This window comes from Neoarius graeffei, chromosome 15, assembly GCF_027579695.1.
Source record: "Neoarius graeffei isolate fNeoGra1 chromosome 15, fNeoGra1.pri, whole genome shotgun sequence".
Taxonomy (NCBI): domain Eukaryota; kingdom Metazoa; phylum Chordata; class Actinopteri; order Siluriformes; family Ariidae; genus Neoarius; species Neoarius graeffei.
In genome coordinates this window covers 54,137,962-54,156,099 of record NC_083583.1, presented here as the reverse complement: position 1 = coordinate 54,156,099, position 18,138 = coordinate 54,137,962, and the positions used below count along the sequence as shown (strand labels likewise).

Below are 18,138 nucleotides of genomic sequence, written 5' to 3'. Positions count from 1 at the left end.
CTACCCCAATACGTGTTGCAACCTACCCCAGTAGTGGGGTAGGTTGTAACAAAGGTACACTCTGTATTTGACATAATCAGACAAATTTTGTGATGTAGTTGAGGAGATTTAAATGGTTGCAAACTGCAGTAGACAAATGTGGGTACTTTGCCTAAAAGTTCTACAACTGTAGTTTAAAAAGAAATGAGAGTTTTATGTGCTGAAGAAAAATGTGTTACAACCATACCCGGTCTCCCCTACTATAGCTGTTTAATGAAAGACAGCATTCAGTTTCAAAGAAGAAAGCTTTAATGGAATTTTAAAATTCTACATTCAGGAGGCATTGTTATGCCTTTAATAATGAAACGTAAAATTCCACATTCATGAATACTTTAATAATGAAATGTAAAACTTTTAAAGCAAAAATACAATTAATATACAATTTGCAAGTAGCCCAATGTTCACGTGTCATCAGTAACATTAGGTAATTTAACTAGCCTGCAAACTAACCGCTATTGTAACTCTATTGTGCTGTTGTCACAAGTAGACATGAAGGCATTTATCAGCAGGCAGAACCTGTTAGAACGTACTTACAGAACATTTTGTTTTTCACTAGCTTTCGCTGAGCAGCTAAAACTTTCCACGCACATCATCCTCGAATCCGAGGGGTGATTGGTCCAGAGCTGAGGAGCTTATTTTATGACACAAATAACTGTGATCATATGTAATGCTCCTTGAGTCTGAGACCACATACAGGTTTGTAAGGAAGAAAAAAAATTATATATGAATGAACCTGAACACATCACATCACATCACATTATCTCAAGCCGCTTTATCCTTCTACAGGGTCGCAGGCAAGCTGGAGCCTATCCCAGCTGACTATGGGCGAAAGGCGGGGTACACCCTGGACAAGTCGCCAGGTCATCACAGGGCTGACACATAGACACAGACAACCATTCACACTCACATTCACACCTACGGTCAATTTAGAGTCACCAGTTAACCTAACCTGCATGTCTTTGGACTGTGGGGGAAACCGGAGCACCCGGAGGAAACCCACGCGGACACGGGGAGAACATGCAAACTCCGCACAGAAGGGCCCTCGCCGGCCCCGGGGCTCGAACCCAGGACCTTCTTGCTGTGAGGCGACAGCGCTAACCACTACACCACCGTGCCGCCTGAACCTGAACACCATTATATATAATTAAAATCCTACATCATCTAGGAGTTAAACATTAAACATCATATATTTGAATTCAGGGGTACTTTCATAAAAAAAATATAATTACACATTGTCCTGCCTTTTTAAAAAAACATTTAAACATTTAGTGCAAAATAATATTTTGTTCAAACTACCGACTGACTGTAAATTTCAAGATTTTACCTACCAAATGTATCAAATTACTTTCTATATATTGGGTATAAACAGTGGTGTAGTGGAGATTTTTAAAGTGGGGGTACGCGATTCGTGACGTCATCGATTTGATATCATGTCAGAAGCGGTAGCCTTTGTTTGGTCGCCTATGTTTGGTATGAATGATTTGTATAAATGTTACGTTCTTTTAACAACACAAGAGGGCACAAGAAGACACTTTTTTCAGACATTTTTGTGTGTGCAATTTTCATTCGTGTTTGTCAGTACAGCCCAACTGTTATGGCGAAAAGCCGCGGTTTATTTTGTCTCCAATAAATATGCCGAAATGGCTAAAGAGGAACAAATTCGCCTTCTCCTTCCGAATGCATCGTCGTAGACAGCACCACTCTGCTGCTGGAACCCAACATAAACCTTGCATAGGTTTAACATGGACTATCAGGCGTGAAGCCAAAATATTGGAAATTATGATACACAAACACCTTTGTTCATGTTCGATTCATGCATGTTCATTTGAGCCGAGCTGCATTCGGAATTCGATATTTTTACTAGCCTACTTACTGCCGTGGCAACAGCTACAGCATGTGTCCAGAAGTTCAAAAAAAAAGTCACGTCACTCACTCACATCGCATACAAACCAGCAATGGGCTGAAATTTATTATAAAAGGCACCAATCGAATAAATCAAGCATTTAGTCTGGCGCGATTGAGGCACCTGCGTATACAAAATACATGACATGCAGCCATTGGGTTAAGCCCTACCATGCACTCCTTCTTAAAGACTTGAGTATTTCTTTAAATTTATTGTCATTTCACATTTTTGGATGTACAACAAAACAGGAAGGCCACAAAGATTATGAATTTCAAATCATATATATAATACAGTATGTGGTGAAATTATCCGCGTAAGGATGACCAGGCAGGCGATTATATCAGTTCTGTTGCCCTCTCGGTGCTGCTACCATGAACGCCCGGAAATCACACACACGCGCGCACACACAGAGAGAGAGAGAGAGAGAGAGAGACCCTACTGTTATTATTAGGCTATTCAAAATCATAGGCCTATACTGAGCAAAAATCGCATTAGAACTTCAAAGATCATAAAGCATTAAACCGACAGATGGCGGAGTCAACCGTTTACATAATTCTAATATCTCGGCTGCGTTTAGAATGCATTCTACTTTGCGTCGCTACGTTTTACGTAACGTTCGATTGGGGGGGGGCATTGATGATGAGCACAAAGGCACGTGTCACTTACTGTAGAGCGGATAAACTCAGGCCATTGAATGACAGTTTTTTTTTTTTTTTTGAATCTCACCTCGGGAGAAGTGGGTGGACGGCGTACCCCCGCGTACCACGCCCACTACACCCCTGGGTATAAAGGATTTGGTCTAAATTTTAAGCGTATTTATACTAGATTTAGAAAAATTATTCTAATAAATCATTATTCTTTGGTGAGAAAGGTCCAGTATCCTAATACTTTAAGGCATCTTTACCTGAACAGCAACAGAACTGCACACAAAGTCCTTCCCTATTCCTCACCACCCATGATCTGATATGCAGGACTTTTATTGCGGTAAAGGCAGTAGTGCTGAATCATAAATATGATGTCGAAAAATATAGAGAAGATGCCCAGTCCGAATTTGGTTGGGTCTCCAAATATGAGTTTCCACTGATCTGCAAAAAGAAAAGAAATACTGAAAGAAAGAGTTACATAATATACAGAACATGTATTTAATCTGCATGTTCCTGAGTGCACCTTTGGCGTTTGTGTGCATTTGTTCCATCTATATCCAGATCTACTTTGTGAATGGCCTATCCCAGGAGAAAGCCCAAAAGAAGTGACGCTGGGATTCAAACATTAGAAACTGCATCACAGGATTACAAAAAGGAGAACGTCCGTGGCACACCTGAGCCTATTGCGTCTCTCGGCTTTAATAAAAAAAAAAAAAAAAACTTTGTATGTTCCAGGGTTCTAACTAGACCAAAACATCAGCATAGTGGCAACCAGTAATAATGGCTGGAGGTTCGGGGGTTAAAACTCATGGGTTCTACATGCTCGGAGATGCATTCTAGTGCATTTCCTGGCACTTGCAGGCCTCCCTGAAAGTCACTCTTTTTTGATAATTTTTTTTTTCCAAAAGTTGCTGTGATTGTTTTTGATTGAAGACTTACTATAATTAATGGTCAACTATACTGGTGACATTCTTATGGAATAAGAATAAAACCACCAGTTGATGTTCATCAAGTGTCAGCTTTATTTTTAGCTTCAGCCATTCAATTACAATACATGATGATCCAGATTTAACTCGGGGACTGGCATGTATGATATGCATGGCATGTAAGCACCTCTTAACACAGATAACGACGTAATTAATTCAGGATCTCGAGAAAACAGCACCGTTATTCCGAGATCTCGAGAAAACAGCTGAGAAATGGTTCATTCAGGTGCGCCAAGAGACTTGTGATATGCTGACTTTGGGGCCATTTCTCATTCTGTATAGACGCAACTTTGGTCATTAGAATGTCTGGATTTAATCGATCACCTAATAAGGCAGTATTTTGATCAGGGGTTGACACAGGGAGAGATTGCATTAAGTCTTTTAATAAGGGATAATTTCAAAATTAGTCCGCGGCACCTCCACAGAAGACTGGCCCGGCTTCGTCTCTACCGACGGAGATACAGTGATCCAGCTGAGATCATGAAATAATTGTTTTGTTTTCTCGAGATCTCGGAATAACGGTTTTGTTTTCTCGAGATCTCGAATTAGTTGTGTTGTTTTCTCGAGATCCTGAAGTAATTAAGTCGTTATCTCGGGATAACAAGGTGAATAAAAAAAGATTATATGAAGGGCCTCTCGCGGCTTCTGTAAATATACACTCAAACAAAACAGCAATAAAGGAGGAGAGGGGCGACAGCCCGAGGAAAGCCCCCACAGGAGCACACAGCATTTGCAACATAGGCTACCCAACTCAGTACAAGAACAAAGCACTTACAGTGTGTGCAGTAGGCTTCGTGCGCATTGTTCTGCACCTCTCGGAGGAAGGGGTAGGTGCCCTAAATCTTTGGAAAAGGTACATTTTCTTTTCGGCATAATTGCTGCGGCATTACTGCTGTTAGCTGCTAGACAAAGAACATTCGCGCCAGTTAATGTTTATTTTATTGTTGCATGGCAACACATTCTTTTGTCTGGAATAATGTGGCTAAATAAACACCCATGTCACAGGGCCAGGGGGCAGTAACCAGGAAAGTTTGCGATTCCTGTCAATTCATCAAAATAGTAAATGCAGACATTTCTCCGATTCCCACGCTGCTCAGTCGCAAACGTCGCGAGTGACGAAAACCGGGACATATCCGTGTCCCGATAGACTTTTGTCGGGACTCGGGACACACAACCCCAAATCGGGACTGTCCCGGTAAAACCAGGACGTCTGGTCACCCTAATAGTAACGCTTTAAGCGACAAGCAGCAGCTAAATAACTTTGTGGGTGTTTGTAGCGTTATTGTGCAATGGTTACGTACGCTTATCTATTGCCTTTTCTGACCATACACAGTTATAGTAATCATATAACAGCGTGCAAACACACATTAAATTCACGTCTTTTATTTTACGTATCTGTGATTGCGTAGGCGAGAGCTGCATTTTCCCCTTGCTTCCCTGTGGTTGTTTACTGCAGGACTTCAGGGTTCCTGGGTCAAAGGACCCGAACTACTACTACTTCTTCAGAGTTTTACGGCAGCCGGCATCCAAATAGTTGCATTGCTGCCATCTACAGGATTGATGCCTACTTAAGGCCCAATTACACTATATCCTACTATATAGCCCAGTGTCCAATAAAAACTTTAAGAAAAATCGTCTTCCCTTTCCACTTGATCCTATTTCTAAAATGCTTTTCAACATCACCTCTTCCAAACCAAGTCCACGCATCTGTGCGAGCAGTTCCTGTCTTTGACTGTCATAATTTCTGCAAAAGAGTATGACATGATGAACTGTCTCAGATTCCTGACAAGAACACAGACCATTCTGATGCTTTCCCAATAAAAACAAAGTGCTATTTAAAAATGTATGCCCAATTCTCAACCTTGCAAAAATAACTTCCTCCTTTCGATTACTCCCTCTTTTACAACCACCTGAGTCAGTTACTCTACTAGAAATTGAGAATAGATGCCTACCCTTTGTTTCTTGTTGCCAACTCTGTTGCCATTTTAAAATTGTTTCTTGCCACACAATACTTTTGCCCTCTGATTTTGATAACTTTATATTTACATCTATGGACTCTCTTTGACAAGCTTTCTTGGCTAATTTATCCACTTTTTCATTAGATGTGACACCTACATGAGCTGGGACCCATATAAACGACACCTCTATCCCTCTTCTTTTCACCTCACTAATTATCAGTAAAATCTCATAAATGAGATCCTGTCTGCTTTTTGACGAACCTTTTCCAATGCAACTAATAGCTGACACAGAGTCACTACATATCAGTACTTTCTGATTCTGTATCTGTTCAACCCACTGTATTGCCATTAGGATTGCATAGAGCTCCACAGTAAATACACTTAAAAAATCTGAGGTTCTTTTAAAAGCTTGAAAATTAAAACTCTGAACAAAAAAGGCTGACCCTGTAGCTCCTGTTTCTTGGTCTTTTGACCCATCAGTAAAAATTAATATATGGTTCTTATATCTTTCTCTTACATGACACTGAAATTCAAATGCCAAGTCTACCTCAGGATTTTCCATCTTAATTTCAAGCAACTTCAAGTCAATCTCTGGACCCTCCAATTGCCATACAGGAATTAAAGGCCACATTACTACTGAACAAAAGCTCTTATTAAGAATGTTCAATTCCTGTGCTACGATTTCTCCAGACCACCCAAAACTTGAGTCTTGCCACCTCCCTCTCCCATGATGGTTCAATTACACATTTTACAGGGTGATCACATCTCTGACCCATCAAATTGACCCAATAGTTAGCTTGAAGCTGCCTTCTTCTTAAACCAAGTGGCATTTCACCTGTTTCCACTTGTAGCGAGCACACTGGAAAAGATCATACAGCTCCCGTGCATATTCTCAACGCCTTAGCTTGAACTACATCTAATCCAGCTAAAACGGATTTGGCTGCAGAACCATACACTAAACACCCATAGTCAATTCTTGACCTAATTAAATAAACATAAATCTGCTTCAAAGATGCTACATCTGCTCCCCATTCTGTTCCAGCAAGACATCTCATTAAGTTCATGACTCTTTTACTTTTGTCTATTATTTTTGAAATATGATCTCTCCAGGTAAGTCTTACATCAAAAATAACACCAAGAAATTTGAAACTCTTAACCCTTTCCAATGGTCTACCATACAGCTGTAGTTGCATATTTTCAGGTACCTTCTTTCTAGTAAAAAACATTACTTTAGTCTTTTCAGTAGAGAATCTAAAACACCATCTCTTACCCCAGTCTTCTACTAAGGTTAAAGCTTCCTGAACCTTCTTCAGGGTGTACTTCACATTTTTCCCCCTTTTCCACAAGCTACTATCATCAGCAAATAGAGATCTCCCCATCCCTGGCTGAACATTAGAAAAAACATCATTAATCATTATATTAAATAACAATGGACTAATAACATTTCCTTGTGGAGTTCCATTTTCAACCAAACATCTTCTTGACACATCTTTCCCTATTTTCACCTGGATGCTTCTATTAGTTAAAAAGTCCATTACCCAATTAAACATGTTTCCCCCAATCCCTAATAAATGCATTTTAATTAAAAGTCCCTCCACCCAAAGCACATCATAGGCCTTTTCTACATCTAAAAACACTGCCACAACAGTTTCTCTCTTTACTTGTGCTTTCCTTATTTCATCCTCAAGACATACGATTGAGTCAACAGTACTTCTCCCCTTCCTAAAACCACTCTGACAGCTCACCATCACACCCCTTTCTTCAATAAAGTGCATTAACCTACAATTAACCATTCTTTCCATCAATTTACCCAAGTGAGAAGTTAAAGCTATAGGCCTATAATTTGCTGGATTACTAGCATCTTTTCCTGGTTTTCTAATTGGAACAATAACAGCCTCCTTCCATCTTGCAGGAATCTTTCCTTGCTCCCAAACTTTATTAAACATCTTTAAAACAACCTCAATTCCCTCATCACTTAAATGTCTTAACATATTATAGCACACTTCATCTTTACCAGGAGCTGAGTTCTTACATCCATCCAGGGCATTTCTTAACTCTCTTATTGTAAAAGGAACATTATATTTATCCTCTAATTTTCCTTTCTTTTGTATAACCCCAGCATAAATACTCCTTGTTTGTTCCCTTCCCCTTCTTTCTTCTTCAGATAAATTAATAGAACTATGTATCTTACTCAGAGTATTAACCATCATTTCTGCTTTTTCCAGGTTTGATATAGCCAACTGAACTCTATCTGTAAGAACGGGATAATTCCACTCCCTCCTATTACCCTCCATTTTTTTTAATCATTCCCCATACATCATTAATACTAACATTACTTCCAATTGAACTACAGTACTCTCTCCAATATATTCTTTTCCTCTGTCTTATCGTCCTTTTAACTACTGCCTGGGATTTCTTATACTGAATTAGATGCTGAAAGTTATGTGTTCTTTTTAACCTCCTGAAGGCTCTGTTCCTATCCTTCACAACCTCTTCACATTCAGCATTCCACCATGGAACTGCTCTTTTTATAAATTTTCCTGAGCTTTTTGGTATTGCAGTCACTGAAGCCATATAAATACTCTGACGCACCTCCATTTCATTCCTTTCTATATCATTTGTTAACTGGACTGAACTAATGTGCAAATCACTAGTTTCCATAAACTTCTCCCAGTTTGCCTTTTTAAAAATCCACCTCCCATGACTGTCATCTGTACTCATCCTTACATCAATGTCTAGCTTACATATAATTGGGTAGTGATCACTTCCCATAGTACTTCCTCCATGTACTTCCCACTCACATTTTGATGCCAGTCTGCTAGATATAATTGTCAGATCTAGTACTAACTCTTTCCCAGTTCTAATATCAAACCTAGTACCTTTATCATCATTCAGACAAACTAAATTTTTCTCATCCATTAACTCCTCAATCACCTGCCCATTATTATCTATCCTATCTCCCCCCCCCCCCACAATGTATTATGAGCATTAAAATCGCCACACCAAATAACATTATCTCTATCCTGCCCTTCTGTTTCTTCTAGCTCTTTTAACTGTATTTGCCTACATGGGTTATAGTAATTAATTACTACTATTTTCTTATTATCTGCCCATATTTCAACTACCACATATTCTTGCTCCTTCCCTATACCCAACACCCTATATGGCATACCCTGTTTTACAAAGGTAATACAGCCCCCACCACTCCCTTCCTCTCTATCCCTCCTAATAGCTATATAGTTAGAAATACCAAAATCAAACCTAGGTTTTAACCATGTTTCCTGGATACACATTATGTTTGGAACCACACTCCTGTTGTCTATAAACTGTTTAAACTCTTGGCCATTTGCTAACAAACTCCTTGCATTCCATTGTAAAAGTAACATAACCGGTATGATCATCCCACACTACTTCCCTCCTGGCCTGCTGATGCCACACTAAGGCCATCTCTGATCTCCTCCCATTTTAAACCCAACATACCCAGATGTTGAGTCGCTGCTTTGGCAATAATTTGAATTCTCTCTGTTTTGGACTTAACTTCAGCTGTTGCATTAATCACCCCTGCAATAAAGATAACTAGATCTCTCTTTTCCACCCATTCCTTTTCCTCCTTCTCTTTAATAATTTCTTGTCTCATCAACCATTCTTTATCTGTGGCTAATTCCCCTCTAATGCTTCTTCCATTAGTCCTTGACTGTTCCACCCTTTTAACTGCTTCTGCATAGGTAACTTTGCTTTTCATTTTCACATTCTGAATTTCTGTCTCCCTTCTCATTACTTCACACCCCCAATAAGCTGCACTATGACGTCCTCCACAATTACAACATTTAGGAGTAGTTCCTTCTACACACTCTCCATAATCATGAGCCCCACCACATTTTGCACATCTTTTCTCCCCTTTACACATTTTAGCAACATGACCAAATTTTTGACACTTGAAACATCTCATTAGATGAATTCTCTCACACTGTATCTCATGTATCCAAAATAAAGCTCTGTAGGCATCTCTTTAGTACTAAACTGAATTAAAATCGACTCAGTTTCTGCTTTCTCAAATCCCCTAGTTAACCGCTTTGCACTCTGAACAGCGTCACACCTTTCTTTTAGATGCCAAACTAGCTCCTTGATCTCCACTGACAAGGGAATGCCATAAATCACACCTTTACTCCCTTGATCACCAACTCTAGCCACCTTCACTACCTTTGCTTTTCCAATAGCTTGCAACTTTTCAGCCCTCCCAACTTGCTCTTCAGACGTACATCCTAGTAATAGATTGCCATCATTTAGAATCCTAACATATTTAACCTCTCCAACCTGATTCTTAATTATTTTTGTCAGCTTTATTGGATCCATGTTTTTAACTCCACCATCTTCAAACCTCACAACAACATTCGATCTCTCCTCAGACCCTTTAACTCTCAGTCGTTTGGCTTTATGCATTTTCCTTAATTGCCAACTACCACCATCCCCATCTAAATCATCCATGCTCCCGCAAGCCTCCTTTTCCTGACTACACACCATGGTAGAGAATATTGTGCAAGTGTATCGTCTACCGGACCTATACAGGCCGTCGGCCGATACTCCCGCAAAATACCCCCTCCACTCAAACTACTATAATCCTAATAAGCGCAAAAAAAAAAGGAAAATAGAATGATGCTGTGTTATGTAACACCACAAACTTTCCAAGAACTGTGATTAACACCAAACCTGCCGGCCACCACAAAACTCCAATTCCCTTACCGTCCTACCTCTCCTCCAGACCAGGACCCGAACTATGGAGGCTGGGGTGGCTTTGTAGTGCCAGTCTCGTGCACACACACCAGCACGTGCATGGATTGGAGTGGTTTCACCCAATTAACATTATGTGTATTGTAAAAAAATTTATGCATTTACTGTAATTGGGTATTTTGTTTATGCATGGAAGTTCATTTATTTTTCACACAGAAAAAAATATAATTCAGGGATACGCAACAGGCGCATCAGTCTCAACTGAAATGTCAAATAAGTCTCACATTGATAATAAAAATATGCACAGTAAGAATGTGCTAATTTTTTGTAAAATGATTTTAACAATGATTTAGCATTTCCTATCCATTTATTGGCCAGTTTCACTGTCAAAAAAGCCCAAAGTCCGTCAGCTTCAGGGGGACTTTGTCCCCCTGACCACCTACCAGGGCTCCACCCCTGGACCCCGTTGGGGGCCTAGGCGGCCCCCAAACCCCCACCAGCTTTTATTTTTGAAAAGTGGAGAACACTGATAGCTAATATTCATCATCATAATTGACCATTTGAAAGAAAATGGGTTAATCTAAAAGTCAAAAACTACAAAGCAAGATAAACAAGTTTAACTTGAATCTAAATGGAATTTTAATAATACCAGGAAGTACTGTTAATACAAAACAGTGTCTGTATCTGGGTGAGAGGAAAGTTCAGGAATAAAAAGCTCTAATGGCTTAATTTAAATGAAGATGATGGTACATATGTGCACTGTTGCTCTTAAAATTAAATCTGTGCTATGATAGTACAGAGGGTCATGCCATATGACTTTTGCTTTGATTGCAATGGTAATTCTTTTACTCTGGTAATAATCCCGGTCTAAAAAATTTGGAAAACTTCTATTTTATTTTATTTATTTACTTTGTCTTAGTATTTACAAAAAATAACTAAGATTAAACTAAGACGGGGAAGCCGCAACAGCCGAAGCCAATTACTGCGGGCCCCTCAAAAAACGTTTACAAATATTAACTTAAAATATCAAATAAATGTTTCAAGTTTTTAAAAGCAACAGGTAATTTTCTTTGTTATGTCGCGTGCCATATTACATCTTAAGCATATCGATTTCCATGTGCGTGGATCTTCAGGATGGTAATTCGACTGCAATGCTTGAATATAGCATTGCAGGAGTGAAGATTTGAATTTTAACAGAGTCATCTTCAGTTCATGGAGTTCTTTCGGTAGAATATTCCATATCCTTGTAGATCTTATAAGGTATGATTGTTGGTATGTTAAAGTCCGGCAAAATTGTTGTTTAAAGGTAACTCCAGGTGAGTTTGTACTTCTTGTTGATCTTGTCTGTTTGAGGACACTTGGTAAAACTTCAGGATCAATATTTGTCAGGCCAGTAATTAGTTTATAGAAGAAGAACACCATGTCACTAGCACAATGGAAGTAGATTTGTCATTAGCAGTCGTTCTTGGTAACTAACATTACAAATGTTCGGCATACCTAGCATGTATTTGTAGCCCGTCTTTGCACTCTTTCACTCTTCCTTATTAGTTCAACTGATTGTGGAGCCCATACCTGAGTAGCATACCCTAAGTGGGGGCGCACGATGGCAAGATAGATAGTACGTTTTGTGCGCTGTGACTGAAGGCATTTCGTTGATCGTTTTACGTACCCTAACAACTGGTTTGCTTTAGCACTCTGTGTGAACACTTGTTTTTTCCATGTTAAATCAGTAGTAATCCAAACCCCAAGATCACATTCTTCATTGGTTTGCTGAAAAAAGGTCTTGTTCATTGAGTAAGGATAGAAGATCTTGTTCTTTTTCCTACTTATTGTCTGTACTTTACATTTGGTTTCGTTAAATGCCAGTCCAGACGTTGATGACCATCATTCAGATTTTCTAGATCTTTCTGCAGAAGGTCAGAATCTATCGGGTTTGAAGTTGGTTTTATCAGCTTAGTGTCATCCGCAAATGTTGCTACTCTGGACGATGTTAATGTCTCTGGTAGGTCGTTGACATAGAGCAGAAATAAAAGAGGACCAAGTATTGAACCTTGCAGTACACCTGATGTAACTGGTAAAGGATTACAAGTAGCCCCAAGGACAGTGACTTGTTTTCGATTCGAGAGGTAAGACTGGATGTCATCACTGAAGCCGTATTGATGAAGTTTGATGATTAGTTGGCAATGGGAGACCTTATCAAAGGCTTTAGACATATCTAGATATATTATGTCAATTTGTTTCCCTTTATCAAGTAGGCTTCCAACATGGTTAAGAACCTCGATTAGTTGAGTTGTACATGAACGACCAGGAACGAATCCATGTTGAACGTTGCTGATGATTTCATACGTTTGATTTTTTAAAGCTTCAAATACACAACGTTCCATGACTTTGAAAACCAGAGATAAAAGTGAGATTGGATGATAATTCTCCATTTGATCTTTTTCACCCTTTTTATGAACGGGAACAACATTAGCTACCTTCCAGTCGTCTAGAACAATACCAAGCCTGAGCAATTTATTGAATAAAGCACACAATGAAGATGCATATAATCTGCTATAGTCTCTGCCATAACCCAGTGCAGGAGTGCCATACAGTTACATTGTGTCCTGGAAGACTGACTATAACTTGTGTTCTTTTTTTGTAAGCAAGAAAATAAGCTCTTGCCTTTTTGTTTTTGAGATAATGGCTAAACCGGCGGCACGGTGGTGTAGTGGTTAGCACTGTCGCCTCACAGCAAGAAGGTCTGGGTTCGAGCCCCGTGGCCGGCGAGGGCCTTTCTGTGCGGAGTTTGCATGTTCTCCCTGTGTCCGCGTGGGTTTCATCCAGGTGCTCCGGTTTCCCCCACAGTCCAAAGACATGCAGGTTAGGTTAACTGGTGACTCTAAATTGACCGTAGGTGTGAATGTGAGTGTGAATGGTTGTCTGTGTCTATGTGTCAGCCCTGTGATGACCTGGCGACTTGTCCAGGGTGTACCCCGCCTTTCGCCTGTAGTCAGCTGGGATAGGCTCCAGCTTGCCTGCGACCCTGTAGAAGGATAAAGCGGCTAGAGATAATGAGAATGAATGATGATAATGGCTAAACCCTGACGATTGTCCCTCATGTTTAAGTTTGTTGTTATTTTTTGCCTCTTATTAAACGCCACTGTAACCAAGCTAGCAACATCCCCTGCCGCAGACAACCACTAACTTCTTACAGGAATAACAAATGTACCATCAAACAACAAATTAACACCATACTCTCCAAACCCATAATAAATATTTCAATATAAGCATGTTTAATGTATTTCAGGGTGAACCTTTCTTCAGAAAAGGAACAGAAAGCAGTAAAATCATAAGCTTTGATTGAGCTAAAGTGTAAACGAAAGACACTGATTGATGACAAGCTGCACACCTTTGGATTTCAGTGTTGTTGCTGTACAGATAAGCAGTGACCTGTCCAACGCTTTTTGCTTGCACTTCAAAACAGGTTGATACATTTTCTGCTGGTAAAATAACCTGTGGAGTCAAGCCAAGAGAAAACAAACACTCAAGCTAATGCAGTATGCTTCAGTTTTTAAAAAAAAAAAAGCCATTTTATGTGCCATAATGCCAGACTTGGCTTACTTCTTGTGGAAGATAAATTATTGAAGAGATGTTTGTTGAGTTATATGTAATATTGAAGTAGATGTACACAGTAACATTCAGAGAAGAACTGCAAAAAAAAAAATTTGAATATTTTCAGTACAACACTCAAAGGATGTTTAACCAAAACATACAGTACTGTGCAAAGGTCTTAGGTACATGCAAAATTAATGCTGGAGAGCAAAAATGCCTTAAAAAATAAATGTTTCTACATGAATAAAAAATAAAAAATTAAGAAATACTATAAAGAGCAGTAAGCAGTCTTCTTTCAGATGCTCCTGTTATGGGTCGCCACAGCGGATCTGTTCTGCATATTTGATCCGGCATGGGTTTTACACCAGATGCCCTTCCTGACGCAACCCTCCCCAGTCTATGCACTGATTGCATATTCAATCAGTGCAAAACCAAAAATGGTTTTGCACTGATTGAATAATGTGGAAATCATAACATATTAAAAAAAAAAATTGTACTGAAAAACACCCAGGGTGTCTAAGACTTTCACACAGTACTGTACATTTCCATTAAGATCATAAATAATCAGCCAAACTGACAACACATACCAGTACTTAAATGCTGGTCTCACCTTGCTGTAATGGTGATATTTTTTGAGACTTTCTCCGCCAAGGAAACAGGAGGTGGAGCACTCAGGAACACCCTGCCATCTGTAAAGATATATCTCAGTGTATACAATGATATGTTATGATCTTGTTATACCACCTGCACATACTATGAATTAGGTTTAATAAAAATAAAAACTTAAGGCTCACCACATTGTTTCGTGAACACACAGACAGACAGAAACAGCAGTGCTAGTGCTCCTGTCTGCATCTTCTTCAGCTCAGAAAAATGTTTACTCCCCAGTCTGCATGGAACAAACCAGGAAGCCATTAATACAGGGACAAACTGTCATTAATAACCAAATAATTTCCTCAAAGGAACAAATAATACCTGACTAACAGCTAACAACACTTTCTCTCCATTAACAAACCATGTCTATAACTACTAATAACAGGAATTTCTGTTTTTTTTACTGACTCGAATCTTTGAATCTTGTTCAGTAAACTAAACGAATATTTTTACTGACTCGAACCTTTGAATCTTGCTCAATGAACGGAACGCATCTTTTTTCCGAGTGTGATGTTGTAGCTACCTTATAATGTTCTTAAGCTCTAAAACCAAAACGGTTTGCTTCACTTGGGAAAGTATAAAACACAAGTTTACTTTTGTTAAGCTCTTAAACAACATTTGGGGCCATAGCCAATTGAGTTATTCGGTTGAAATGACTGATTACTTCAAGTTCAGTTGCCTGTACGAGAACACTGCTCCTATCAATAAAATTATCATTCTTCATTGTATGACAGCTGTTCACATTAACCTACCTGGTCATTCAAGAACCACAGTGTACTCGTTCCAACGAAAAGGCAAATTAAATATCCATTCAGTAACTGCATTAGAGATGGGTAGCTACCTACAGAAACACTCTGCTTGACCAGCGAACGTCTGCAGGTTCTCCACGAACAGCGCTGGTCATGTGACTGCTGTAATCACGTGAATAATGCACAAGAGACTAGAGTTCTGCAGAATTTTCAGTCCCGCTCCCGTCTGCTTCCGCAAAGAATTATGATTTTCAGTCCCGCTCCCGCCCGCTCCCGCATTGTGCAGTCCCGCTCCCGCCCGCTCTCGCATTGTGCAGTCCCACTCCCACTTGCTCCCGCAAAGAATTATGATTTTCAGTCCTGCTCCCGCCCGCTCCCGCCCGCAAATCCCGCATGATGCAGACGTTCACGTTATTTCTCACGAAAGTTCTTGTCATTGGCTTGGGGAATTAAACATGCTGAGCTTAGCTGAGCTCTCCACTGACCGATCCTTCACCTAGCGCACGTAGCGAGGGTGTGCGTTGCCAGGCGGCATGCGAGCTCGTTGGTATGAGCGAGGAGTTAAAGAAGCCATTTTTGTCAACCTGGAACGGCCATCACTGAACAGAGGTGGGGGTCTAAGGCCCTGTCCACACGGCAACGGATTCAGGTGACTCCGATACAATTGCTTTTATCGTTTAGGCCTGGCGTCCAAATGGCACCGGTGTTTTGGGTGCCCAAAACACAATCTTTTTGAGAACGGGTTCCAGAGTGGAAACATCTGGCAACGTTGCCGTTGTGAAGTCGTCTGGATGAGTAGAACGGATTTGTTTATGATGACGTCACAACCACATGACTGTGAGTGCTTCACGCCGGGTAGAAGTGTAACGAACTCGATGCGAGTTGTCAACAAATCCTATGACTTGGTTCATGAAACTCACTTACAAAATATTTTCACTGTGAATATTTATTGTGTAATGGTGCAAAGTGAGAGAGAGAGAGAGAGAGAGAGACTCTGCCCTTAGGGCAGAGTCAATCCCGCCAGCAAAAATAGGGAAAAAAAGGAACGATCTCACCTTTTCAGATGTTGGTTTTAGTCCTACAATACATTCCTCAAAAAGGGCATAGAAGAGCAAATTAATCCATCAACGTGTAGCATTCAATTTATTCCGGACCATTAAAGACGCCGCCTTCCGCGTAGAATCATACGTCATCCTCGCCGCCATATTGGATAGGTCAAAGCGGAGAATAAAGATTCATGTGCTGCATTTAACTGTACCAACAGGTTTACCGTCCAAACGAGATCACATGGGATTACCTTTCACAGGTGAGAAACAACAAATTAATCCATCAACGTGTAGCATTCAATTTATTCCGGACCATTAAAGACGCCGCCTTCCGCATAGAATCATACGTTATCCTCGCCGCCATATTGGATAGGTCAAAGCGGAGAATAAAGATTAGCTGCGTTTAACTGTACCAACAGGTTTGCCGTCCAAACGAGATCACATGGGATTACCTTGCACAGGTGAGACTGGAAAAATACTTTTCATTGTATTTGGTCATTATAATGTAATTTTATGAACAGATTTTCCTGACTTTGTGGCTAATATGAAGTCTCGCGCATAATAGTTTATGCGCATGCGTCCTTACTTCTATTGTTCTGGTGTCTCCGAAGGGACCGTCTTACAGCGCCCCTAGAGGTGTGGCATGTGTATTGCATCGTTTTCAGCAAGCGTTGCGTTGCCATATGGACCTGATATTTTACTGATCGTTGCCCATTTGGACGCGATATATTTTTAAATAACATCTCGTTGCCGTTGTCGTGTGGATGTAGCCTAAGACGTCATTTATCAGCCACCTACAATGCAGTCCTTGGCACACTTCCCAGACAACTGAATGCACACCAAAACCCAGCTGTTGTCAGTGACTCACAAGAGGACAGAGAGAATCATCATTCCATTGATCACCTTAACGGGCAATCCATTGATCACCCTAACGACTCTCGAGGCCGTTCACATCCAGCCCCCAGCGACCCACACCAACAGGATGACTCAACGACACCTTAGATGAGCTTTTCATCCACAAGAGGATAAATACCTGATACTCCCTACTAGTCAGACAGAACTGAAGAAGCCTTTCGGATGAGAGGTGAAACGTCTTCAAGAATCTTCAAGCAAGTCCAGTTGCTCTCTTTTAACACCCACATTTAGACTCTGACATTCTGCTGACACATTCCAAGTTGAGCGCTGCATGCGCTCATGATTGACAGCTCTCGCTTTGCGCACTCGCACTCCCACTTCCGAGTCTGTGGCGTTATGATTCCAACCACGATTTCATTCTCCTCTCATATGAAGTGTTGCGCAACCACAACCAGCTCCTCAGATTATAGACTGCAGTGGCAGCTGGTAGTCTTTCAAACAGGGGAGGCTGGTCAGTTACGATATTTCCAGATTTTAAAAGAAAAAACACATAAATTTTGCCCATACTCTTGCCTCTGATCTGGCTGATTGTTGGCAGGGTCACAAACTGTGAAATAACAGGTTCTTTTGGCCCATTAGCCTACTGTCCAATATACATGATGGTGGTGTGTGTGTGTGGGGGGGGTATATTTTAACATTTTATATTTTAAAATTGTGGCATGTTGTTTAAAAATTGATCGTTATTGAAAGCAGCTCTTTGTCAGGAACCTCAGCAGTAACAGCAGAGTGTTCTGGAATAGGCACAAGCACTGACCTTGGGGAGCCAAACATAGAGCTGGGTGCCACACATTTCATTCAATGACACTTTCCCTATATTTTACTTATTTTGACTGAGAAATGTTTTATTGACAATTTTGATAACCCTTCACTTTTAATCCAGGTCTGTAGTGTGAAATGTTTTCGGCTGTGTTTTTGTGCAAAA

At 40.3% G+C, this 18,138-nt stretch overlaps 1 protein-coding gene across 1 annotated transcript in view; it reads right to left on the bottom strand.

The window, feature by feature from the left end:
* Window positions 1-14,795, bottom strand: part of LOC132899027 (cystinosin-like) — a 260,058-nt gene extending 245,263 nt beyond the window's left edge. The window contains exons 1-4 of the mRNA XM_060940677.1: window positions 14,647-14,795; window positions 14,463-14,541; window positions 13,862-13,949; window positions 13,650-13,753 (exon numbers count right to left, since the gene is read on the bottom strand). Coding sequence (XP_060796660.1) covers window positions 13,650-13,753; window positions 13,862-13,949; window positions 14,463-14,541; window positions 14,647-14,767 — 392 coding nt within the window. The 5' untranslated portion in view covers window positions 14,768-14,795. The remainder of the gene's footprint in view (window positions 1-13,649; window positions 13,754-13,861; window positions 13,950-14,462; window positions 14,542-14,646) is intronic.
* Window positions 14,796-18,138: the final 3,343 nt, after the last annotated feature.